At 36.1% G+C, this 27,041-nt stretch overlaps 2 protein-coding genes across 3 annotated transcripts; one reads left to right on the top strand and one right to left on the bottom strand.

Annotated features, from left to right (window-relative positions):
• Positions 1–880: 880 nt before the first annotated feature.
• Positions 881–20,987, bottom strand: ergic1 (endoplasmic reticulum-golgi intermediate compartment 1). Of its 2 annotated transcripts, none has more exons than XM_016241657.1 (10): positions 20,814–20,987; positions 14,688–14,749; positions 10,358–10,430; positions 9,253–9,347; positions 6,662–6,786; positions 6,306–6,410; positions 6,161–6,221; positions 4,663–4,763; positions 1,289–1,411; positions 881–1,190 (listed from the first exon to the last, which is right to left on the bottom strand). In XM_016241657.1, the coding sequence occupies exons 1-10, from the start codon at positions 20,831–20,833 to the stop codon at positions 1,083–1,085; spliced, it is 873 nt and encodes a 290-aa protein (XP_016097143.1). In that variant the 5' UTR covers positions 20,834–20,987; the 3' UTR covers positions 881–1,082. The 2 variants fall into 2 exon arrangements, with proteins under 2 accessions (XP_016097143.1, XP_016097144.1); XM_016241658.1 differs by having other exon boundaries at positions 10,358–10,385.
• Positions 20,988–23,940: 2,953 nt separating this feature from the next.
• On the top strand, positions 23,941–26,776 carry LOC107558048 (dual specificity protein phosphatase 1-like). The gene is made up of 4 exons (XM_016241656.1): positions 23,941–24,513; positions 24,703–24,851; positions 24,958–25,177; positions 25,781–26,776. Exons 1-4 carry the CDS (start codon positions 24,117–24,119, stop codon positions 26,122–26,124), a joined length of 1,110 nt encoding a protein of 369 aa, XP_016097142.1. The 5' UTR covers positions 23,941–24,116; the 3' UTR covers positions 26,125–26,776.
• Positions 26,777–27,041: the final 265 nt, after the last annotated feature.

Below are 27,041 nucleotides of genomic sequence, written 5' to 3'. Positions count from 1 at the left end.
AGGTCTACAACCAGAATGACATCAGAGTGCAAGATAACCGAAATGTAACATGGAAAGAGAATCTGGGAATACACATTACTTAATTAAACCCAAATAAGACCGGCATCCACTTCTTTAAAAACATACAGGTTCATCTCGTGAAATATGTACAGCTCACAGTCCACCCCCAAATCAAAAGAAATATGAAAATCAATCCGATTTTAGAAATATTAAAATTGTTTGGGCATTTTCATGATAATTAAAAACACATTTAACCCCAAACTCTCATTACCGTAATGCATCTGGACATAATTCTCAATGATAATTCCCATTAGTGTAATACAATCGTGTAAAAATACAGTAAAATCTTTTAAATCTGCACATATTAAAGGCAACAAAAACAACAACATACTACAATGATGTGCAAACTCACTATAAATAATACACAATTATTTGTATAATGTAATGAGAATCGGGAGAAATGGGTTTAACTGTCATGCAAATAAATCACAATGTAAAAATGTTTTTACAACTTCATTTTTGTCCATTTCATTTTGAGGTGCAATATGACCCCAAAAATCAAACAAGACATGCTCTCTGACAGGTTTCATGAGGTTAACCCTATCATATCAAGCAGGACTTGGTAAAAAAAAAAAAAAAAAAGCCCAGTTCCTATGAAGGTACATATTGAATCAACTCCGTGATTATTTCTCTTTAAGGGGAATTCTATTTAAACTCTTTCACTATAACCGATCAAAGTGACACTATGCCTTGTATGTAACACTATACACTTACACATCTCAGTAACGTCTATTTGAATGAGGAAACCCTGGCGTCCTTCCAGTGAGTGAGACAGGTTCTTCCCACATCAGATCCACTATTAAAGTTTTGGGTGAATTAATATGGCAGTGAAGTAAGGAAACCACCTACATCCTCCAAATGAAATCCCTGTAACTCATTGTATTAAATGTTTAGAGATGAAAACCGCGTGAAAAGGCGTGACAATGTTTTCCAGTTGTGGCTAGTGTAGGTCAGGTTGTAATGACGGGTGTGCAGAGGTTTGGCTGGCATAAATAAAAGACATGGTATGTAGATATGAGTACTCATGACATTTTCCCAATCTGGATTTTCTTCCAGGCTTCAGAGGCCGTGAATATGCAGGAGTCAATGATGCCGGCCACTGTGAACGTCCCGCCGATGATAGCGCAAATCTGACCGAGACAGAATCAATATATATATATATATATATATATATATATCATTAGAGAGACAGAGAGAGAGTAAGTTATAAACATAGAGAGAGACTCACAGTAGTGATGAAGCGGTAGAAGGGCTGTCTCCTCTCGGTGTATCTCACTGTGATTGGACTCAGGTCATAGCGAAACCATATCGCCGGGATGATGCGTCCTGTATGGCTGTACGCCACATACTCCTAGGAAAAAAATTAATAAATAAAACCTTTGGTCACACTTTAGTTTGGGGACCGATTCTCACTATTAATGAACTGTTAACTACGAATAAACTCCTAATTTGCTGCTTATTAATATTTAGTAAGGTAGTTGTTAAGATTAGGTATGGTGTGGAGTAAGGGATCTAGAATATGGTCAAGCAGAATAAGGCATTAATATGTGCTTTATAAGTACTAATAAACAGCTAGTATGCTAGTAATAGGCATGCTAATAAGCAATTAGCTAACAGTGAGAATTGGTCCCTGAACTAAAGTGTTACCAAGCTTTTTCCATTGTCATGCGTAATCAAAGATCGACTCTTTGAGGTTACAATAATATATATAATTGAATTAGAAAATAATCACACAGGAATTCACAGCTGCACAGTACTGTGCATTATTATACTGGACTGTCAGTGCTCTATACTGAGCACAGAGACACTGTTTATCCGTGTATGGCATATGGTGCATTCAGCTCATGTCGGATAGATCATATTTATGATGAATGCACACGAACACCTCCAAAAAGTTGTAATTACAAAGCAGGAAACTCTCTTTAAACCCTGCGTTTCTGTTTATTATGAAGAACAGCATAAGGTGTTGCTGGAGGAACTCGATCTGTGTTTAGTGCAGCGTTTCCCAAACCTGCTATTATTTATATACTATCATTGTTTTATTATGCATTTCTTTATCAAATTTTGAATTAGCTTTTATTTTTTATAATTTCAGTACTGATTTTAATTTTAAGATTTTAAGTCGTTTAATCAGTTATTTAAAATGTTTTTAAATTAAATTAATTATTCTGTGTCATTTTGTTATGTGCTTTTGTCATTGTTATTAGTTTTTTATATTTCTATATAGTTTTAAATAATTTTTTATTTTAGTTTTAGTAATATTAGTACTCCTACTTAAACTTATTTTGCTTCAGTTAGTTGCCAAGGCAACATTTCTAATTTACATTTAAGTTTATCTAGTGTTTATACTATATTTCAGCTTTATTCAAGTTTTAATAGTTTTAGCTTTAGTTAATAATAACATTATTCCTAATAGATTGCAAGATATAAACTCTGAATTGCAATATATAAACTGAATTATGAGATATAAACGATGAATTATGAGATATAAATTCTGAATTATGAGATATAAACTCTGAATTATGAGATATAAACTGAATTATGATATAAAAACTGAATTATGAGATATAGAATCTGAATTTTGAGATCTAAACTATGAATTATGAGATATAAACTCTGAATTATGAGATATAAACTCTGAATTATGAGATCTAAACTATGAACTATGAGATATAAACTGAATTATGAGATATAAACTCTGAACTGAGATATAAACTGAACTATGAGATATAAAAACTGAATTATGAGATATAAACGGAATTATGAGATATAAACTCTGAATTAAGAGATATAATATTTAAGAGATGTACTGCGTTAGGCTAACTGAGACTTGCATATCATTGCTCTCTTGTTGATTTTGATTGCTTCCATTGTCTTCATTTGTAAGTCGCTTTGGATAAAAGCGTCTGCTAAATGACTAAATGTAAAATACTCCAGTACCGTTTGAACTGAATACATGTGTTCTTCATATTCAAGAGGGGGGAATTAATTTTCTTTATAGGGGAAATTATTTTTAACAATATATAAACAAGCACTCAGGGTCACTCCCACTCAGAGTGTATGCGTCAGTGTGACACACTGAAAAACTACATTACCCATGATTCTACAGAGAAATCTCCACCAATCAGCGGACTCAAATGAGCAAACCACACCAAAAGAGCTTCACACACTCCCATGAAGCACTGTAAATAATGTCTCCCTACACTCTCAAACCATCTAAATATTTGAATATGCATATTTTGCAATAGACATAAAATATATTGTTTTAATATGTATTTATAATTAACAACAATATTTCTCAATCGTTTTTGATTATGCCTTGTTGCAATGCTTGTGGGGTTGAAGTTCTTTCCCTCGATAAAGTAAAGTACAAAATAATCTTGTACCGTTTGTTTTTTCGTCCAATTTTCAAATAGTTTTTTGCTTCAAATTAAAGTTTGTAAAATTGTGATTCGCCTTGTAGCTGGCTGGTTTGGTTTCATGGCTTATAACTGTAAAATAGGCTTTTAAAAAAACCCTATAGGAAAAACGAATGGGAAGAATACTTAGGGAACCAAGGCATCTCAAAATGTAAGTACTGTTGCACTACGCCAAAACTCAAACCACTCCTAAATCAAACATGCACATTTTAGATTATGTATTAATATTTAGATTTTCTTTTGTAGGCCTGTTGTATAATGTAAGTAGCAGCACTGAAAAACATTAAAAAGGTTTTTAAAAAAAAACAATTACACATCCAAAGGGGGAAAATGATGAATAGTAAGGCTTTTACTTGCACAATATAAATGCATACAGGTCTGTGTTGGTTTTACTTCATATTACTTATTATAAATATTATAGAATTTTATTTGAAATAAAAATAATACACATTATTATCATATTATTACCTGTAATTAATTACCTTTCTGCTATCCAACTATTTCATTATTTAGTTTAAAATATAACCTAATAAAAATACAAAAACAATCAAATGTATGACTGTAAAACCCACACGAAAAAAAATAAATTAAAAGTAGCCTAATTGTGTGAGGATAAAACACTGATATGTCTAGTCTCCAGTTTAGAACAGCCAATGAAAGCCATTTAATTGGCCACAATTATGGCCTCATTACAAAATTCTTTGGCCTAAAAGCAATACATAAAATAAGAATGAATTTAAACATTGTTGACAATTACTCAAACAATTATACTTATATGAATATCAAATCAGTTGCTGCTGAACACTTTCAGGTAATGACTTTCTGTTTCACAGGCATGTCTCCTAGAGCCTTGCAGAGTCAAAGGTTTGACACTACACTCATACTTTAAGTACTTTTTACACCCTCTGAATAAGAACAACCTGACTACATATTAACTCACAGCACATGGCTCTCTGGTCACGTACACACATAATGCCGCCAGCTGTCACTGCAAATGTCCCCTGAAGTGCCTTTAGAGGTGATAAATGGTTGATGGTACTTAATAATAGAGAGACATAATTCATTCAGCATCTGTGGTAAACACAGGCTGATTTGGAAGCCATCAGCAAATCGCATTCATAAATTTAGACTCGTAATTTCAGACGAGCTTCTCAGTAACGTGGATATTTGTGGCTCAGATTACCTTGTTTGCCACAGTGTACTGGTAGGAAAATCTCTGCTTCCCTCCCAGGTCCTCATAAACGGTAGGGACGATCTTGAGAATGTAGTCGTGAGATGCTAAAGCTGAAGAAAAAGAAACATAGCTTAATTTCTCTAGACATGATATACAGATTCAGAGGAACAGACAGGATGGTAGCTTATTTCAATTGAGTGACGTTGTTCTTTCTCCTGTTACTGTGATCTATTTATGTGCAATACAATCTGTGATGCATGTTCGGTTGGACGCTCATAAGCATTGCACTTCGATGTCTCTCAGTTACACGAGTCGACAAATGGACAAGCGCAAGCAGTGTGTGCAGCAGTAATGCAGCAATAACAGTATTGCTCATACTTAAAGGTTTGAACAAACTCCTACAGTAACTCAAAGTATTACATTTTGTTACATGTTACTTCTCTAGTATTAAGGACGTATGATTTTTAGGTCTACATGGGGCAAAGGATTTGATACGGGTTTTGGTACTACAATTAAGGTCTTTTCACTCAAAGGATGGACTTTAACTATAAAGTTATAATCATGGTTCTAATTCTATGAGAATAGTAAAGTCCACACAACAACAACACAGAGGAACAATACAGTTGGAATGACTTTCAGAACAATTTTTTTCCAGCTGATGAATAAAAACATTACAAGCAAATTAGAACTTGACTTTTAAGAGGTTGAGCATTCAGAGAGTCTCTCTAACCTTGCCTTGCCAGATAGAAGATTTATTGACATTTATACAAAGTCATGAGGGTCTGCAGGGGTCCTCTATGTGATATAATTTCCTTTATGTTTTTTCTGCATATTGATTACACCTCATGACTTTCTTGGTTGCGCCACATGACTTATTTGGCAGACAAAAATATTTCAAATATCACCAAGCAGAGAAGCAGTTCTGTTACAGTATTTTTCATAAACAATAATAATAAATGAGTATGGTAACACTTTACAATAAGGTTTTATTTGTTAACATTAGTTAACAAACTAACAATGGAAAAAAACATTTAATATTATTAGGAAATATCTGTATCTGTTAATATTATTTAATGGACCTGGCCTAACATGAACTAACAATGAACAGTTGTACTTTTAGCATTATATATTGCAGATTTAATGTTACCAATTATTAATAAGTACTTTAATGAATGCATTGTGCATCGTTAGTTATTCTTAGTAAATGCATTAACTAACATAATGAAATAATGGGACCTTGTTATAAAGTTTTACCATGATAATGAGGCTTCCTCATTAGGATACCAGGGCAGTTGCATCACCCTGACATTGTTGACACAAAAAATTAAATACACTCTTCATTGAAGAGGCATATTCAAATCACTGCACATAAGAATTGCATTTTAAAGTATTTCTGAACACATTTTTACAGAACTATATATACACATACACAAAAATGCCTTTGCTTTGCTTACGTATGCTATATGTCTATAGAGTAAGCGTCTAGAAAGCTCACAAGAACACATACCATTGGACTGAAGTCTGTTGGCTCCACCTAATGCATTAAAAGCCCCCTGGACATGCTGCACCTGCAATTGAGTGACATGACACTGTAACACATGTTTATTTTACATGGTCTATAATTCTTATTGACTGCATGTGGACGACCCAACCTGAAGCTTCTCCCCAAAGGCAAGTTTGTGGATGATGTGGGTCATATCAGGGCTCTGCGGCTGAGCAGTCGCACTGTGTGTTGACACATGAAAGTTTCCTGGAACCTACAGAAAACAGACCAAGTCAACACCATTATCATACAGGCAAACACATCAGATGGTACAGTTTCCATTCACTTTAGAGAAGGCCTTTCATTTGAAGACAATAATGGTTAAGCCCTTCAGGTAGCATGTGAATCTACAAGGACACTAATGACACTCCTTATAGCTTCTAGCCTTATAATGAGAAGTTCCACAAGAAACATTCAACAACAAACAAGTAGAAAAGAATGCATTTGACATCAAGCACATCTTACTTTATTAATACTGAACTCCCCTTCAAAGCGGCACCCGTGACCGTTGTTTAGAGGCACTTTCATTGAATTGTCTATGTGGCCCACTTCATGCCGCCCCATCTCATCCTGGATGTCCAAACCCACCACTATGTATATACAAATATATAGACACAACAGAAAATAGAAAAATACAGACACAAGAGCTTGAAACACTTTCATTTACATTGTACAAAAGGACACTTTTACAATAACAATTACAATTAAAAAAAAATTAAACTTTCTCAACTTCTTGGTGTTTTTGGAGCTTCATAGAGTAACTGGCCAAGTCATGTTTTGGTGAACTTCAACAAACAAATATCTTCATACATATGCATCAAGTTCATGAGTTCAGTAGAATCATTATACACAACTGTTTATTTGACCTTTCACAGCTAAGAAATAAAAAACCTCAGTAGTGTGTCGTAGCAGATCGTCTGACAGTGGTGTATGCTAACAGCATGTTGTCACGCCCAATGCTATTTTAAGACTGCCTTCCTAAATGGACGAGAACGCAACACTTACTCTTTACACCTGTGATGACTATACTATTCATGATCTCAAAAGCACAAAAAATAAAGGCCAGCCAGAAAATGAAAGGAAGAATGATTCTATTAAACGCTTTCCAGTGTGTTTGACTATTTCCACTGAGCTAAAATACTGACGTTGCACTGGTCGCTCATTACTGATCCGACAATTCAAGCCTTAAATCACAACATCTTTTTTGCCAGTTTTTAGATTCCAGTAAACTTTGAACAAAATCTCCACTCATTAAAGAGCAAATGTGTGAACGAAAACATTTAATTGCCTTTTTAAGATGCGTGCCCAGAATATTAAAGGTCTTGCAACATTTTCTTAGCGCATAAAGGAAAAAGCATCCACATTTTCCACATAAGCACACAAGTGTCGAAAAGTCACGTTGCTACTCCAAGGGAACAATGTGTATTCCTCCAAAAATTAAAACCAATTTAGCATGGTAAGAGTAACAACATGGAAAGACCACATGTACTTTTGTAAAAAGTATACAAATAAAAATAATACAAAAAAAATTTTTTTTTAATCCTTTTCCGAGGATAACATGATATGGCATGTCAAATGCCATGTATCAATTATCAGTTATTATGGACCAAATTTAAGTCTCATGATCCATTCATAACATGTGCTATTATTGCTTTTATCATTCTAGACATTTCATATGGTATACAATAAAATAAGCACAAAAAAAAAAGCCCAATTGACTTTTAAGTATTGAAGTAATGACTCGAGTCATATTTAGAGGCCAGAATTTCAGAGAGGCTTACATTTGACTTCAGAAGGCCAGCATTAACCACCTAGCAACCAACCACAACACCTTAGAAACCACTCAAGAATACATTACGTGCATATCAATCTCCTAACAACCACCCCAAACACCTTAGCATCATGGAGGCAACATGGGAAACAGGCACTCGTGTTCTTCAGAAAAGGTCTACTTGTACTTCTAATAGGTGTTTGAAAACAGTACATTAAATGAGGTCATTATTGAGATCACAGTAAGGCTTGTCTCCATGACTCATAACAAAATCAGACAAAGTTGGGTTTCAGTCAGAAGGGCCTCATTTAAAAGAAAATGCGTCTTCCATAATAGGCATGACCTCTATTTCTCACCCGTCAGAACTGCCCAAGACGTTGCTCTGAACATAGTTTGGGCTCCGCATAATGTGTGTGAAACAGCACGTCTTGGCAAACATTTGAGGATCTGCCCGAAAATGACATCAGAGGTGACCACAATTCCTCTGAGGGTGCTGACCTTTATAAACACGATCTTTAAGTCACTTTGCAAACAAATTTCAACAGCAAGGGACATTGGTTATGCTTGGTAAAACTCATCAGTGGACCCATATTTCTATGATCCTAATCTCAATATTTTTAGGATTTTTTCCCAATTTATTGAGACAAAAGAGTCACATTCAAAATATTTAATAGCTATTTACGTATTTATCTTCCTAAAATACAGTAAAAATATGCATATAATAAAACACTTTTCACTAAAATAAACACAAGGAAGAATATATAACCATTTTCAGTTAAATGTTTCCTTATTTTATCTCACTAGCAAAGTCATTTGACACATTGCCCAGCCTTAATCTAAATAACTAGTGATCAACTATTGTTACAATATTCCAATTCTGACTTAATAGTTGATCTCTAGTTAAATAGGGCATGTGACTGAATCATTTACGCAAACATGATATATCAGGTATTATTTGGCAAACTGGTATGCAGAGCATTACCAAATATGAAACAGTATTTCCCCATATGCTTGCTCTCGTATGACTATATGTTTCCCGTTTGATGGACGGATAGGTCTATCCTAATCCTTCTGTGACAAAGCCCACACAATATGTCTCAAACGGAGACTTTCAGTGACTGTAAAGTTTTGGATTCTTATCGCAATGTACGTCAGGAGCTCTGCTAAATGAATTAAGATCCCACACTAACAGTAATGTCACTGCTAACACACATAACATGTCAACAAAGATAATTGATGATACACATGTGGTAAGAGTGTTTATGTATTTTATGTATATACTCACAATCACAGTGTAAGTTTGGCAAACTGATGTTTAAACTCACATCTATCTTCCCCCCACTGTCCTTATCGGGGTCATCCACATACAGTTCATTTACTCTGTAAACACACACACACACACACGAAAACACAAACATTAAATATAGTACTGACAAGCATTAGCCATCTGTAAAGGTCAACTGCTAAGAATTATGCAAGCCTGACAGTAAAATAACAAAATTGCAGTGAGTGCAATTTTCGTTTCCTCACTTCCCCCGGTGAACACTTGACAGCAGTTGACAAACAGGCACCAATGTTTACGTCCTGTGTGAAACTGATCTGTCACTAAAGTTACAACAGTGTGATTGCATTCGCATCATAGATTCATGCATCTTGAGTGTTGATAAAAACACCTCAAATAACCATTTTCAACAAAACCTAAACATTTTTACTAACTCTAAAAATGTCATATGGTCAAACCATCGCACTAAAATCAATGTATTGAACACTAATATTATTTTGGATTCAAAACTATTCTGACCTGTTCTTGAGGTTGAATTATTTTAGGTTCAGATTTTAAACTAGACTTTTTTCCCCTTCATTATGATCTTTGGACTGTTGGATCACCTAGACATTTTTGATTATAAATTTTAATTCAGAAATTAAAAAAACATTCATCATAACATGCTTGTATGTAAGTCTGTGTCTGTGTAAATGGAGGAATGGCAGAGGATCCCCAAATCCTGGTGTGAAAAACTTGTTCCCAAACTTTCCCAAAAAGACTCATGGCTGTATTAGATCAAAAGGGTGCTTCTACTAAATACTGAGCAAAGGGTCTGAATACTTAGGACCATGTGATATTTCAGTTTTTCTTTTTTAATAAATCAGCAAAAATGTCAACAATTCTGTGTTTTTCTGTCAATATGGGTGCTGTGTGTACATTAATGAGGAAAAAAAATTAACTTAAATGATTTTAGCAAATGGCTGCAATATAACAAAGAGTGAAAAATTTAAGGGGGTCTGAATACTTTCCGTACCCACTGTATATCTCCTGGACCCCCCCCCCCAAAAAAAATAATGTCCTTGCCATTTTTGACTGATGTCTTTATGAGAACAACATTCATACATACATTTCTGTAGCGATGAATCCCGTCAGTTCTGAGAGAAAGAGGAACAACATGAAGACACAGCAGCATACTGAAACTGAGGGGATAAGAAAATGTCAAGAAAAAAATAGTGAGCTGTTTGTATAACAAAACTAGTTATATTATGTGAAGATATTTTCAAAGTAACATTTTAAGTCAGTGCTTGCGGAAAGTAACTCATTTTCAGAAATGTTCTTTGTTGTTAGCAGTGATGTCGTTTCTCAAAATTATGTCTGACCATGCAAAATTATTACAACATGTCAAGTGTATATAAGAGTGAAAGGGGCATTACATAGGGGTGCTCAACAGGCGAATAAACATGCGTGGCTTTGTTGCTCTGGTTAGTGTAATCGTTACCAAGATCAACATGTGACCAAATGAGTCAAACTAGAAAGCTGGCTGCAGAAGCTAGTGCATATTTACATGGAGACAGTCTCCAGTGATCTGTGGTCATGTGACTTTGTGGCTCACACGTCATACTCTGACTCTGGTTTGTTCCAGTTTACTCAAGCTAATGTTTAGCTAAAACACAAACAATAAGGCATGTCGCTATGACACATAGCTCACGGATTCAGGTTCAATGTCGGTTATAACACTTGCCCCACTTTAATGAAGATAATACTGGGAAAGAATGAACACTTTGATGATATAATTATTACTTGAGTTGATTCAATCAGACAGATGACGAGATCTTCTTTAAAAACAGGATGGATTAAATCATACAAATTATGCTATCTTCACTGATTTAGCTTATTGTCTTTTTCCCTTCCCTCTTTTATATCTATCTTTTTGTCAACTCTACAGAAAGGCAGAAAAGTTGATTAAATGAAATGGATGCGGTTATCGTTGTAGATTATTGATTTTTGTTTTCCCTATACGTTTCATTAACAGCCTTAAAAACACAATCAATGAAACCAGACAGATGCAGTTTATCATAGTATTTGTATAGATTTTTTTCTGTCCTGTTTCCATATTGTTAACTAGAAGGAAAAGCTTTAAAAGTCCATTAAATCAAACGGATCCTGTAATCTTAGACGTTCATTTTGAAAAGATCTTAAAGGGATAGTTCACCTAAAAATGAAAATTCTGTCATCATTTACTCACCCTCATGTTGTTCCAAACCTGTATGAGTTTCTTTCTTCTTCTGAACACAAAAAAGGATATTTGGAAGAACGTGGGTAACCAATCAGTTTTGGAACATCAATGAATATATACACAGTAGTCAAAATTTGAAGTGGATCAAAACCTGTCGGTTATAACACTTGCCCCACTTTAATGAAGATAATACTGGGAAAGAATGAACACTTTGATGATATAATTATTACTTGAGTTGATTCAATCAGACAGATGACGAGATCTTCTTTAAAAACAGGATGGATTAAATCATACAAATTATGCTATCTTCACTGATTTAGCTTATTGTCTTTTTCCCTTCCCTCTTTTATATCTATCTTTTTGTCAACTCTACAGAAAGGCAGAAAAGTTGATTAAATGAAATGGATGCGGTTATCGTTGTAGATTATTGATTTTTGTTTTCCCTATACGTTTCATTAACAGCCTTAAAAACACAATCAATGAAACCAGACAGATGCAGTTTATCATAGTATTTGTATAGATTTTTTTCTGTCCTGTTTCCATATTGTTAACTAGAAGGAAAAGCTTTAAAAGTCCATTAAATCAAACGGATCCTGTAATCTTAGACGTTCATTTTGAAAAGATCTTAAAGGGATAGTTCACCTAAAAATGAAAATTCTGTCATCATTTACTCACCCTCATGTTGTTCCAAACCTGTATGAGTTTCTTTCTTCTTCTGAACACAAAAAAGGATATTTGGAAGAACGTGGGTAACCAATCAGTTTTGGAACATCAATGAATATATACACAGTAGTCAAAATTTGAAGTGGATCAAAACCTTTCATCAAAGTTGTCCTAAAACCAAAACAATACCCGTTCTTGTCAGGACAACTTTTTTGACCCACTTCAAATGTTGACTACTGTATATGTACATATATATATACACATAAATATATACAGTGCCATGAAAAGGTTTTTGCCCCCTTCCTGTTTTTAAAATGTTTTGCATATTTGTCACACTTAAAAGATTCAGATCATCAAACCAATTTTAATATTACGCAAAGATAATGCAAGTAAATACAAAATGCAGTTTTTAAATGATAATTTCATTTATTAAGGGAAAAAAGCTGTCCAAACCTACCTGGCCCAACGTGAAAAATAAATTGCCCCTCCTCTTAAATCATGAAAGAACTGTGATTAACCACATCATTTTAGAAAGCTGAGTTAAATTTCACTAGCCACACGCAGGCCTGATTACTGCCAGACCTGTTGAATCAAGAAATCACTTAAATAGAACCTGTCTGACAAAGTGAAGCATGCTTAAAGAGCAACACATCATGCCGCGATCTAAAGAAATTCAAGAACAGATGAGAAACAAAATAGTTGACATGTATCAGTCTGGAAAGGGTTATGAAGCCTTTTCTAAGGCTTTGGGACTCCAGCGAACCACGGTTAGAGCCATTATCCACAAATGAAGAAAGCTTGGAACCTTCCCAGGAGTGGCCAGCCAACCAAAATTACTCCAAGAGCACAACGACGACTCATCCAGGAGGTCATAAAAGAACCCAGAACAACATCTAAAGAACTGCAGGCCTCACTTGCCTCAATTAAGGTCAGTGCTCATGATTTAACAATAAGAAAGAGACTGGAAAAAACGGCATCCATGGGAGAGTTCCAGGGCAAAAGCCACTGCTGACCAAAAAGAACACAAAGGCTCGTCTCTCATTTGCCAAAAAATATCTTGTTTATCCCCAAGACTTTTGGGCAAATATTCTGTGGACTGATGAGACAAAAGTTTAACTTTTTGGAAGGTGTGTGTCCCGTTACATCTGGTGTAAAACCAACACAGCATTTCATAAAAAGAACATCATACCAATAGTCAAACATGGTGGTGGTAGTGTGATGGTCTGGGGCTGCTTTGCAGCTTCAGGACCTGGGTGACTTGCCATAATTGATGGAACCATGAATTCTGCTCTCTATCAGAAAATCCTGAAAGAGAATGTCCGGCCGTCAGTTTGTGACCTCAAGCTCAAGCGCACTTGGTTTATGCAGCAGGACAATGATCCAAAACACACCAGCAATCCACCTCTGAGTAGCTCAAGAAAAACAAAATTAAGGTTTTGGAGTGGCCAAGTCAAAGTCCAGACTTAAATCCGATTGAGATACTCTGGCATGACCTTAAACAGTCCATTCATGCTCAAAAACCCTCCAATGTGGCTGAATGAAAACAATTCTGCAAAGAGTGGGCCAAAATTCCTGTGAAAGACTCATTGCCAGTTATCGCAAATGCTTGATTGCAGTTGTTGCTGCAAAGGGTGGCACAACCAGTTATTAGGTTTAGGGGGCAATTACTTTTTCACGTAGTGCCAGGCAGGTTTGGACAGCTTTTTTCCCTTAATAAATGAAATCATAATATCAAAACAGTTTGTATTTACTCAGGTTATCGTTGTGTAATATTAAAATCTGTTTGATGATCTGAATCTTTTAAGTGTGACAAATGTGCAAACAATTAAAAAACAGGAAGGGGCAAAAACTTTCACACCACTGTATATGTATATATTTTTTTTCTCCATACTATGGAGGTCAATGGCTACCGTCAACTGTTTGGTTACCAACATTCTTCAAAATATCTTCTTTTGTGCTCAAGAGAAGAAAGAAACTCATACAGGTTTGGGACAACTTGAGGGTGAGTAATTGATGACTGAATTTTAATTTTTGGGGCGAAATATCCCTTTAACACAACTACCCTAGATATTTACATTTGGGTACTTGAAAACTTTATCACAGAACCGGTTAAGGAGCAAAATATTTAGGTTGAGTTTAGGGTTGGTCTACACAGGTTTCAGCAAACATTACTAAATCTTAAGTAATTCACTTGAGGCCAAAACAACAATGGACAGAGCCACAGGAATGAGTGTAGAATGACATAGTCCTACGTATCATATTATCATGAGTCAAACGGCAACACCTAGTGTTACAAACATCCATCCTTCTGAATCATGAGGATACGATGAGCCATACTCAGTTAGGAACAGTTAGGAAACTAAAACTGACTCGGCAAATTGATTTGGAAAAAAATACAACTGTGGATCAAAGGAGGAATGTTGATGTAAGCACACAAATGAAGCAGCAGAGTAGCAACAGGCAGTAAAAGCCAGTGCCAGATGAAGCAAGCTATTGGTTTACTGGAGTGGATGAGGGTCTATGATGGCAAATTAACATTATAAACATTGGCACTCACTAAAAGCTCCAGTATACGTGGGCTGGGTAAGATCTTTGGGCACTTTCCTGTAGATATCGAACCTGGAAGGAAAAGAGAGAGAAGAATAAGAGAGAAAAAAAGAAAGGTAAACATTACAGACTCCTGGGAAGAGTTCATGTGAAAGCACATTGTGTTCTCAGTGTAGTTTATGGCATTACAGAGGACTTTAGGAATGTCCATGAAACACCGGCCCAGACGCAACAGTCTAAGCAACCCCCACTTCTTGAGTTACACCTCTTCCTCTGCATTTCAATCACAACCTTCTTCACACAACATTGTGGCTGAGGTCAGAGCAAAGGCTGTCAGCACTGAATAAATACACATCGATCACTGTGACCAGAGTGAATGTCAGGGAAGGCAAACAATACACATTTCAAAACTACATACCTAAAAATTATTGGCTTAAAAAGGGCCCTTCAGGCTACACTACATGTCAAAATAGATATACATTTTTATTTTAAAATGAGATAAATTTACTTGTTTTGTTTTTCGCTGAATTACTGTATTACTGAATTAACCTAAATTTAGTGAGGTTTAGCCTGAAACAAGTAAAATACCTACAAACCAAACAAGACAAAATAATGACAAAACATCTTATTTGTAATATATTTTGCTACTCCAAAGAATGTATATTGTTTTAATTATGGGTTACACTTTACTTGAAGGGGTGTGCATAAGACTGACATGACACCTTCATAATCATGACATGACACATACATAATCATGACATGACACATGACATGAATATGAAGTTTTTTATGCATGTTTATGACAACTGTCATTAAGTGTCATTCGCTCAGTTATGTAATTTTTAATGCAAAGATGGCATTGTTTGAGATTTAGTCTTTGTTATGGGCTATGATTAGGGGTAAGGTAAGGGGCAGGGTTAGGTCAAATAATGTCATATTTGCATTAAAAATTACATAACTGAGCGAATGACACTTAATGACAGTTGTCATAAACATGCATAAAACCTCCTTCATATTCATGACATGTGTCATGTCATGATTATGAAGGTGTCATGTCAGTCTTATGCACACCCCTTCAAGTAAAGTGTTACCTAATTATGTTTACATATTTTGTTTAGGAAAACAAGATCGTTGAGTCTCACTAAGAAACAATCAAGGTGATATTTCAGCCCAAACTCATTCATATTTTGAATAAATAAAACAAAACAAAAAAAAAATCAGACAATAAAAAATTCTTATCTTGGGGAGTGGGACATTATTTTCATGTTACTTATCCAATTTAACCAAAAAATATTTCATATTCCATAATTTTCTGTATTGAGGTAATGAGTGGCATTTGTTATTTTTATGAATATACTGCTAACAACAAATATAACAAAACATTTTAATAGTCTTGAAAAATGCATTTTTTAATTTGAGTGAAATACGACTAATATGAAATATGACTACAAAAATACAGATTTATGATTCACCCAGACACTGGTCAAGAACAGGATTTTTTCCAGTTGAGCAAATTAACTGCACTCTATTGTGTGCAACTGCACAATACTTAATTCTTCAGGTAATATGCATTTCCCCTGTACTGCACTGAAAAACATCTGCATTTGCCGTCAAAAGTAGACCAAGCTCTTAGAATGCCTTAAAAACGAATGGTCCTCCTTTGAATAAAACACAGTATAGAGAACAATGAAGCAATACATGATATATGCAATTCTATTAAATAACAAAGACAGTTACTGCACAACAAACTATCAGAGTTATGTTTATTTATTAACAGAAAAGAAACTACAATCCTTGGTTCGTTTAAGACGACACCAAGAAAGAAGTAAACTCTCCACGAGTCCATGTGTAATATTACACCCTTTAGGAATGTGTCCAATCCTTGACTTTTTAAGGAGCTCTCAAACTGTGTTAGCTCCAAAGCAAAACTATCCAGCTCGGAGTCTTGTGCCCTTTTTCGGCTTTGAAACCTTCACGCCGCCTGCCCTCAAAAACACGTACATCTGTGAACATTTCTTGCAGTGAAATGACCCAAGCTGACGCAATGCGGGGGGGGGGTTTGGCGTTTCTCTGCTATACCCACGACAGGAACCACATAGTTCACCATGTTCTGACAGAAGAGCTCACAGGATGTAGAAGGGAACCCCATTGTGTGAAACTCAGGAGAAGGACATGCTGTTCCTAAACCACTGACATCCCTGATGTCTTCATTTACTGTGCAAGACCCGATTTTGTAAACGAGACTGAAGAATATACAGTGGCCCCGAAGTAGATTTTTGTGTCTAATGGAAAAAAAGAAAGAACACGATAGTCATATTCAGTGTTAAAATGCTTTATGGAGCGACTGTACTCGTATGACTTTCTGCTATCAAACTGAAGAGCACTTTCATTAAATGTAGTTTAATATAAATCTGTCCGTATTCACACATTAATTTAAGCCTAATGAACTTTCTGGACCAAATACCACACGAAGGGCAAGCAATATTGGTACATGCACTTGAGCATCATTGTGTGAATTTATACAAATTCACCACCGCGTAAAAGAGTTACACTTTCTTATGAGATCAGGTCAGATCTCAAGAACAGATATCACCACAACTGAAAACAGGGATTTTGAAAATGCATAGAAAAGTCTAAACTCAAACTAAAGCTAATGTCTATATGTTTATCTCTTTACATGTGAAGCAGAAAATATGGAAAACATGCAACAACACACAAAAGTGTGTTCAGTACACACACAAAAATGTGGATTAGGCAGAACAGACACTATTTTCAATGTGTTGCACAACAGGTGTAACAGTCACACGTTCCCCCAGGCTGTTGAAGAGGATCTCTCAGATATTTCTTATTATACGTCAGCACACGCTGAAGGGCTCATATATTAACAGATACAAGACTGTACCACAGTGACAATAAAATACATTTGAATCCAATCCCCACATTAAACTGTAATGATGTCTTCTATAACTGCAACATCAGACACAGTATTGTGATTCGTTTTTGCTAAAGCAATATCACAATGATGTATACAATGTGGTGAGCTTTTCTTCATTATTTTTGTTCTGTCTATGAAAACAATTCCAAAGCAGGATCAATTATGGCCTGTGTAGTAAACAAAAGACTAGTGATACAACCAGTAAAACATCAAGTGCTGTTAAATGTAATAGAGCAACTAACATTTTTTTTCTCTTTGTTTCTTTTATTTCTTTCTTAGCTGGATGAAAAGCCACAATGAATAACTGTTAAAAATTATGTTATTATATGTTGTCCACCAAACATTGATCAATGCAATTTGAAGGCTATGAAACAAATATAGTGAATGCATCTAAAAAGAAAAGGTTAAAATATAAACACTACTTTCTAAAGCCAAAAACAACAAACTGATTGCTTTATTACAGTACAATTTGAAGTCAATAAGTTAAAAATGATCATAAATACAAAAGCACAGACTGTATGTTAACTGGTATGTTAACACATTCATTCATCTGAATATAGAAGTTATATTCAATTTATACTCGTATATAATAATAGTCCCTTTACTGTCACTGTGCTCACAAAAATCCAAGTGCTTGTTACATGTAGAATTATAAAACGAAAAATTTGCAACATGTATATTTTAGAATTATTGCAATTCTGTTCTATTGTGCTCAGTCTGTTTTACATGCACACACACCAATGCTCGTTCACTGAACTCTGTGAGGTTCTCACATGTACTCGCAGATTTGTTGTTGTTTATCCATTATTATAGATTTTATGAATTAGCGGTTGCAGTTGTACAAGCCAGTTGTATAACTGTGAAGTCAGTTGACTGGAATGAACTGTGGTATAATAGTGTGTTCCACAGCAGGAGGTTTATGAGTCTATTCTCTGGCACACAGCCCCATTCTCTGTGTGTTTTTAAAGAGGAAGTGATTTCTGCTATATAAAGAGCTAATGGTTTTATTTCAGGCCTCTTTGGCACTTTCATTGGGGAATCAGATTAGTCTACAGATGAGCTAAAAGGAAGCTTGATTGGAAACAAGGAAACAAGGTTGTGTTGTCGCCTTAGCTACCAACAGTTAAGTATTATGATGCAATAGCACAATGCCCGCAGCCCTATATATGCATATGCAACTGTTAAAGCAAACCAAAGACAAAAATGCTCCATTCCCAGTGAATGAAGCCATTGAGACCAGTTTTGTGATTCAGATCAACTGATCTTTCATATATGGGGTGAAAATACTAGTGTGAAAAGTCACAATAAATAGAAGTAGCAACAAATCTTGTGACGAGTAATGGATTATCGGGGGGGGGGGGGGGGGGGGGGGGGGATTTGTTTAAACGTTACCCTGCCCAGAAGAGCCTCAGAGAACTTTCAGTGCAAACAAAGACAGGAAATATGCTGGCGCCTGCTACCACCGATATTCACAATTCATTTCATTCTAAATCTGTCTACAGTCATCCGACACATTAGAATCTCGAGAAAAACATGATCTTTATAGTGATGTTCTATTTTTATAATTACTTTTGTTACTTTGTTTGGGGAACATATAAATACTGAATTTCACACATTAATAACTCAAAATTAACATCAATACCTTTGTGCCATTAGGTTGAATTACATTACAGCTTCTGACACAAATACTACTAAACTAATTTATAGGCATAAATTACAATTCAGATTTAATTATTATTTTTCCTCGTATCTCGACATGAAAAAAATATGCGACGTTAACAATTAGAGAAAAATTTAACACACTACCAAATGTTTAGGGTCAGTAAGAATTTTTTTTTTTAAACAAATGGATACTTTTATTCTACATGGATGCATTAAATTGATTAAAAGTGAGAGTCATAACTTATAAAGTGTTACAAAACATTTCTGTTTCAAATAAATGCTGTTCTTTTGAGTTTTCGATTCATCAAAGAAACTTGAAAAATGCATCGCGGCTGATAATAGCAACACAGATAAAAATCAGAAATGTTTCTAATAATCAGCATTTTAGAATGATTTCTGAACATCATGTGACACTGAAGACTGGAGTATAATGATGCTGAAAATACAGCTGAGCATCACAGCAATAAATCAGAGTTTAAATCATATTCACATAGAAAACAGTTCTTTTAAATTGTAATATTTCACAAAATTACTGTTTTTACTGTGTTTTTGAGCATACGAATTTCTTTCAAAAAAACATACACACCACAAACTTTTGAAAGAAATCAACCTTCGACAAATTAATCAATCATTGTTTGTCTCGTTTGTCCTCCATAATTGGCTATGCACATAGCACAACACAAACTTTTTGTCATGGATAATAACAATTACATTAAAAATACAAGAAAAAGACATAGTAAGCATTGAGTGCACTCTGATCTACAGACATGTTTTTCTTGATTCAGTGTGGATAATACCAGTCAGTACCTAATGTGTCTCTGCAAATGTATAACTGTATTAAAATTATATTAACCTATTCCGTTACAGATTCAATATTAATATGCTCTTTCATAGACGATTCTTTGGTTTCCATATAGCAGCAGAACTCATGCTGTGATGCATTTGAATGTCATTTCCACATGTTGTGGGTCCTATTTTGTATTTGCATAACCATGCAGTGTAACCAGTATGAGCAGGAATTTAGCATAAAAAAGCTAGTGGACGACTATGCAACATCAATATTAAATGTTATGTCTTATGCAAAACTGACATAATTCTTGCTTGGAACACAACTTTTGATGGGTCTTTCCAACACTAATTTAGGATGCTTGAAATGCACATCTACAACTTTTCACCTGCACCTAAATCAAGTGATAAATGCTGCATGCAGTTGCCAAAAGACTGCGGACAGCACCCTGCTCATATCTGCATTAGTACTTGTTTTTTACAGAACATTAACACAAAAAAGAAATGGCTGTAAAAGTGTCAAGCTGGGCATTCTTCTGTAGTATGTGGAATTACTAGCCGTCTTAAAACCTAGTGAGCTGCTTAGACAGCAGTTTAGTGCATGACAGACGCGTTTACGCAACATACTAGGTAGGTAACGTCAGCTCACTAGGTTTTGAAGCACTTCCATTGTGTCTACGGTGGACGTGTTTGATTCATGCACTAAAGAAAAAACACAAGCCCACGAGCAACTCGCTTCAAACTTCTACTCACCTCCGCACATCGAAAGTCATTGTGTCTGTACGAATAAAATAAAAATATATATTTTACATATAATACTTGATCAAATCAAATCAAGTCAAGCGTGTTTAAAGATAAACGACACAACTAGAGGAATACTCCAGACTCTTCCTTCAATCCTGCCGGCTGTTCAGACCGGATGTGACATCCGCTTAGTACGCTTTGCACAATCCTATTGGTTTGAGGGGAGCGAGCAGCGTGATTCTGTTTCCGGTTAATAAATAAGTTGTGGCGTGCAAACTTAACGCGTTGCCTGTGGTGATTAATCAGGTCCAAGTTCATTTAGCTGCTTTTGCTTCCGTTTATGTGGTACAGCAGTTTGAAGCTGTTTCTACAGCAACTAAAGCCTAAATGTGGCTATGTTGTGTTCTTCCTGTATCATAATGAGAACCTATTGGAATTCTGCTTAACTTGACTGAAATCTGATCTTCACTATAATAATAATAATAATAGGCTTCGATAATTAATCAGTTTACATTGCCATGTCTACATAAAACAAGTTATTTTTACAATTGGTGTCTAAAGTATATACAGCCTTGTTCTGTAGCAACAGACCGTTGAAGCTGAAGCTCAACAGAAGTTGTGCCATACAATATGACAGTGATTCTAGAATCAACAGCAATGGCACAAAAAGAAGAAATTACATATTTCCCAATGGGAACAGAGTACCGAACACAGTCAGTATCAAGTAATGTAGGGTTAGGGTTATCCCAAAATTACACATTTCATTTAAGTTATTGGAAATAAACTCCAGTGTTCCAGTTATATATCTCCCCTACATTTTGAGGATTCACACAGAGGATTCTTCACAGGGTTCTCACATAATGAATATTTCTTCTTTGTTATTTTATAAATATGTTATAGAAATTGCACTTACAAAGAGCAATTTCAAGCCAATGAAATATCGAACAGCCGAACAAGGACAAAGCAAACACACACAAGATATTACAAGATCCTTAGATATAATTACTATGATACAATTCAATCTTACTATTTTGTTAGACATTGCACATATTACCCAACTAAACAGTAGTTGCGGCTGAATGATGTGGTGCACCATGCAGTGTGTCTCACTATGTCATATCTGGGTGCATTCGAGAAATTTCAGCTGTCAGACAACAATACAGAATATGCAAAAATTACTATAAATGATTTATGGAAAAGAGGCAAAGGGACATACAAAGTATTTTCCCAGGCCTGACATCTGTTGCTCAGAAGCACCTCTGTCCGTAAATGGTCCGTTATTATGACATTGGTATATTTTACTTGCTACACCAAGGAAATGCCTCATTTGTCATACTATTTCACTTCCCTTTCTAACAATCAGAACGTGCTTTTATAATTTTTAGATAGTAGATATAAATGTTTTACAAACAACTGTTTTTGTAAAGCGTATATCAGAGAACATTTCCATATTTAAATGTTAGTATGAACAATGCTGTGCCATTCTCATGCATGCAAAGTTTGTAACTCATGTATGCAGTACACAATGTTCTTCCTGGGGCATTACAGTCTGATCTTGTGGCTTGCATTTCTCTGCTGACTCATCTGTGTTTTTAATAGTAAATCTGTTTGCTTTTTCTGTCCGACAAATTATTTGTACAGAAATCCTCCACAAGTCCTGACTCAAGTATCAGAAATACAGTACTGATGTCATGACTTACATGTCCTTTTGCTTCTTGTAAAGTATTGTGGCTGTCACATTAAAATGTTTATGGAATTTATATTATTTATGGAAAATGTCTAAACTGATCCACTGAACAAACTCGCAAACACTGCACTCCAATTCCATAGCAACACATTTTGCCCTCATTGCTGTGAGGAATGTGGTATATGGTAGCAGGTTAACCAAAACTAAACATCACATTACAGAGAAAATAAATAAAAATAGTTGCCAATTACATGTAATGGATGTACCTTGTAAAATATTCAAACTCTGACAACCTAAGGTACACTAAAGTACACTGACTTTTTGGTCGAAACATGTTGATTATCTTAAAAATATAGATCTCCTACACCATGGCCTCATATACATGCTTGGTTTGTGTTTCAAGCTGATGGAAATTTACTTGACCTCAAGTTTCTATACAGTGATTAACTTTTATGGTTTCCCTTTGCTCTCACGGCATTGCACACTATGTACTCCTGTACAATAAAAACAAAGTATAAACTTTTATGAGTACAATGACAGGTTCACTAATTATCTTGTTATTTATCTGAAGAGGAACGTTTTTAAGAAATCACAAGAAACAATAATATAATGGAAATAACATATACATTCATTTATGTTTGACAACTATTATTGGATTGTTATGAGATGATAATACAGGAAGCATTACTAACATCACAGAAATAAATAAATAAATAAAACAATTGTTAATATCGTGATTGTTTCCCTATAGTCAACAACGACATAAAATGAAGAGATTAAAATGTTACTTTAGACTCATACTTCTCATGAGAAAAACTCCCCAGTAATCTGAGATCGCAATATGATCTCAAATATTTCTCATCAATTTCTGTTTGCTGAATACCTGTAAAGTGGGACGCTTAAGATTATTCTTTATTATTATATATGTGCGCATATTCTTCCTCCGTATTTTAAAATTCCATTCTTATATCTTAACCGGTTGGAACATATTTTAAAACTAATTTATATTTACATAAATGATCAGAAAGTGTCCCACTTTATGCCCTGTTTGGAACTGACATGAGAGGGAACTACCAAATGTGTTAATCTGCCAAAACAGCAACATTATTGGCCAATGCTGATAGTCTCAAAATGGCCAAATGTCGACCTGGCTGATAAATGGGTCTAAGATCAAAGATCAACTTCTGAGGAAACTTTGTCACTCAAAACCCCTAAACCACCATCCCAGCAACAACAACAACAATCATCACCATCAATACTAACACTCAAATTTAGTGACACCTCTCAGACCACATTACCAGTCTCTTTGGTCTAGAGGTCGACTGGCTTTGGCAGGCTCAGATAACACTGACGTACGTGCGAATTCTCGCGGGCCAGGGGCCAAGAAAGGCGGAGCATTTGACGCAATGTCCCTCAACGAGAGCAAGGGAGGTCAGTATATAACCGTCGCTCAGAGCCTTTCAGATCAGAACAAGTCAAGAAACACACTAGCGAGTTTTCAATTGGAAACAAAAGAATTCGAATTTCAGCACCGCTCAACGGACTATCTTTGAATCAAACTCTCGAACAAAGGACTTTAGAGAGAGCTTTTCAAGCGCGCGGACTCGTATCGTTTATCTCGCTGTATGTATTTAGAGCTATCATTCTCTACTATGGTCATCATGCAAGTGTCCACCATCGACTCGGCCTCGCTTCGTGATCTGCTGGAGGGAGATGATCCGGACTGTCTGGTTCTGGACTGTCGCTCGTTTTTCTCCTTCAGCTCGTCTCATATATCGGGTTCCAGTAATGTGCGCTTCAGTACTATAGTACGCCGGAGGGCCAGAGGGGGCCTGGGGCTGGAGCACATTGTACCCAACGAGGACACCAGGAACAGGCTTCTGTCCGGGGAATACCAGAGTGTTGTGTTCCTGGATGACCGCAGTCTGGAGATGGGAGAAGTTAAGAAAGACGGGACTTTAATGCTGGCCGTGAACGCTTTGTGTCGCAATCCATGTGGAGCAAGTGTATTCCTTCTTAAAGGTACGAAAAGATTCTTCTTGAACTATATTTGGGGCTATTTTATTATAATACCATTCCATATACTCGTGTACTGTGAATGTTTTGTGTACTTAAAAGTGCGACCAAATGTTTTCTTAAGCTTTTGACAATTAGACGCTTGTGAATTCCAATTTTGTTAAAAATAATGATTTCTAATTTACTGTTTTTTAGGTGGATTCGAGACGTTTTCCTCTGAGTTTCCTGAAATGTGCACAAAGCCAGCTCCCCCACAAGGCTTGAGTTTACCTCTGAGCTCTAGCTGCCATCCAAACCCTGCTGACTCCTCCTGTAACTCATGTGCAACCCCTCTGTATGATCAGGTAACCTATACATATTCTTTAAATAAGCAGCTGTGCTGTAAATAAGACTAGTTTTGGATCATTACGAGTGAACTTGTCCACTAATTTTCTTTGTTTTATTCTTTAGGGTGGCCCTGTAGAAATCTTGCCATTCTTATATTTAGGCAGTGCTTATCACGCCTCCAGAAAAGACATGCTGGACATGCTAGGAATCACAGCCCTTATTAACGTCTCCTCCAACTGCCCCAACCACTTTGAAGACCACTATCAGTACAAGAGTATTCCTGTTGAGGACAACCACAAAGCCAACATCAGTTCCTGGTTCAATGAAGCCATCGAATTTATCGGTGAGTATCATTTTTCGCTGATATTATTCAAACCCCTGTTACGAAATAGGGAACAGATGTCACCATATGAGCAGCTTTGGCAGGCAGGCAGACTCCCAGCCCAACCCCCATTATGTCTGAATTCAGTTTTTCAAAAGTTCCCTCCATTTCGACCAGCTGTACGTCCCTGGCCTGACAGCCACTAAGGTTTACATCATCCTCTCATCCGGTTTAAAGAGGTGCCCCCTTTTCAAATAACACCAGGCTGTGACCTGATCTTTTCATGGGGCAACTGGCTCCGTCTGAATGCTTTGCATCCTTTGTTTAGCCTGAACAAAAGCGAGTGTCTCTGGGTCTCTGTTGCCCTCCTATCAGATCCGTGCACTTAGCAGGGATGCTGCAACCCCCCTATTGTGTATTCAGGCCTGTCGGGGGGTGTTTCCCCTCTTACTCGAACCCCTGCCTAGTTTAACTTTTCTTTAATGAGATGGCTTCCTTGATTAGCAAACCTGCAGAGTATAATTTGCAAGTAAATGTGTGATTAGAGAAGCTGTTGAAACTGCTGATAAGGTTGAGCTGGTTTAATTGAGTTTTAACCAGTACACTCCTTTCCCCCCCCCACAGATTCTGTACGGAATAAAGGTGGACGCGTCTTCGTTCACTGCCAAGCGGGTATTTCGCGCTCTGCTACCATCTGTTTGGCTTATCTGATGCGCACCAACCGCGTCAAACTTGAAGAGGCCTTTGAGTTTGTCAAACAGCGGCGCAGCATCATCTCGCCCAACTTTAGCTTCATGGGACAGCTTCTGCAATTTGAATCCCAAGTGCTTGCCTCCTCTACGTGTTCCTCGGAGGCAGGAAGCCCCGCCATCAGCAAAAGCAGCACAGTGTTCAATTTCCCCATCCACACAGTGGCCAGCCCTCTTTCCTTCCTGCAGAGTCCCATCACTACCTCGCCCTCCTGCTGAGACGGACTCTTTAAAGTGGTCTGACCTCTTGACTGGGGAGAGTTTTATTTATATGATGACTGTATGATCCCTGAGGTGATCTAACCAGTATTAAGGCTCAGGATCTTTTAATTCCCGTTTTGCCGCCAATATTCCATGATTGTTCACTATTGTGTGTGTAAGGGGATGGCTGATGAAGCCTAGCTCCCCCAGAGTGTTTTAGCATTTTAACACTGTGGTCCGTACTTGACTTAAAACCTTTGAAAATTTGATGTGACACAAACCAATTTGAAACACTCCATTTCACCTCCATGAGAATCTCTCCTTTTTTTTTTTAATTGACTTTTTTTTTGTTGCTTTGTTTTAATTTGTTCATGAGTCTCTTGCCTATTGATAATCAGGTTTTTGGTTGTCTCTTTGCATCGAAAGAAGCCCCGTGTCTTAAAGGTTGCTCAGGGATTGTTTTCATTTTTTATGTTGATGGTGTTACTATTATTATGTTTTTTTTATTAGGAGAGGAGTGTGTGGAGATAGGCAGCTGTTAGACGTGAAGGTGCTAATTGTAATGTGTACTGCTACTTTTTTTTTTCTTTTTGAACAGTGAATGTAGTTCTGTGTAGGCTCTGCCTTAAGACAATGGAAGTTGAAACAATGAGCCTGTCATGCCTTTTTAGAATGCAATCCGATTCATCAAGATGTTTGTTTGTCCGTAAACAAACACAGAATACCTCATGTGTCTGTACTGTTGTCAGTCCGGTAAGAGTCCTCCAAAAAGCACTACTAACAGGAATGACTCTTGCAAGGCTGTTTTGATATGTGTGACTATTTATTGACTAAATTAATATATTTCTTATGCTATATTTTTTCATATATTTGTGATGCTTGTTGCTGACAATAAACTTTTTTTGCATACACGCAGTCTTATGTGCAGTAATTCT

This window comes from Sinocyclocheilus grahami, unplaced genomic scaffold, assembly GCF_001515645.1.
Source record: "Sinocyclocheilus grahami isolate Dianchi unplaced genomic scaffold, SAMN03320097.WGS_v1.1 scaffold630.1, whole genome shotgun sequence".
Classification (NCBI taxonomy): Eukaryota; Metazoa; Chordata; class Actinopteri; order Cypriniformes; family Cyprinidae; genus Sinocyclocheilus; species Sinocyclocheilus grahami.
The sequence above is the reverse complement of the archived record's forward strand: the minus strand, read 5'-3'. Positions and strand labels throughout refer to the sequence as shown.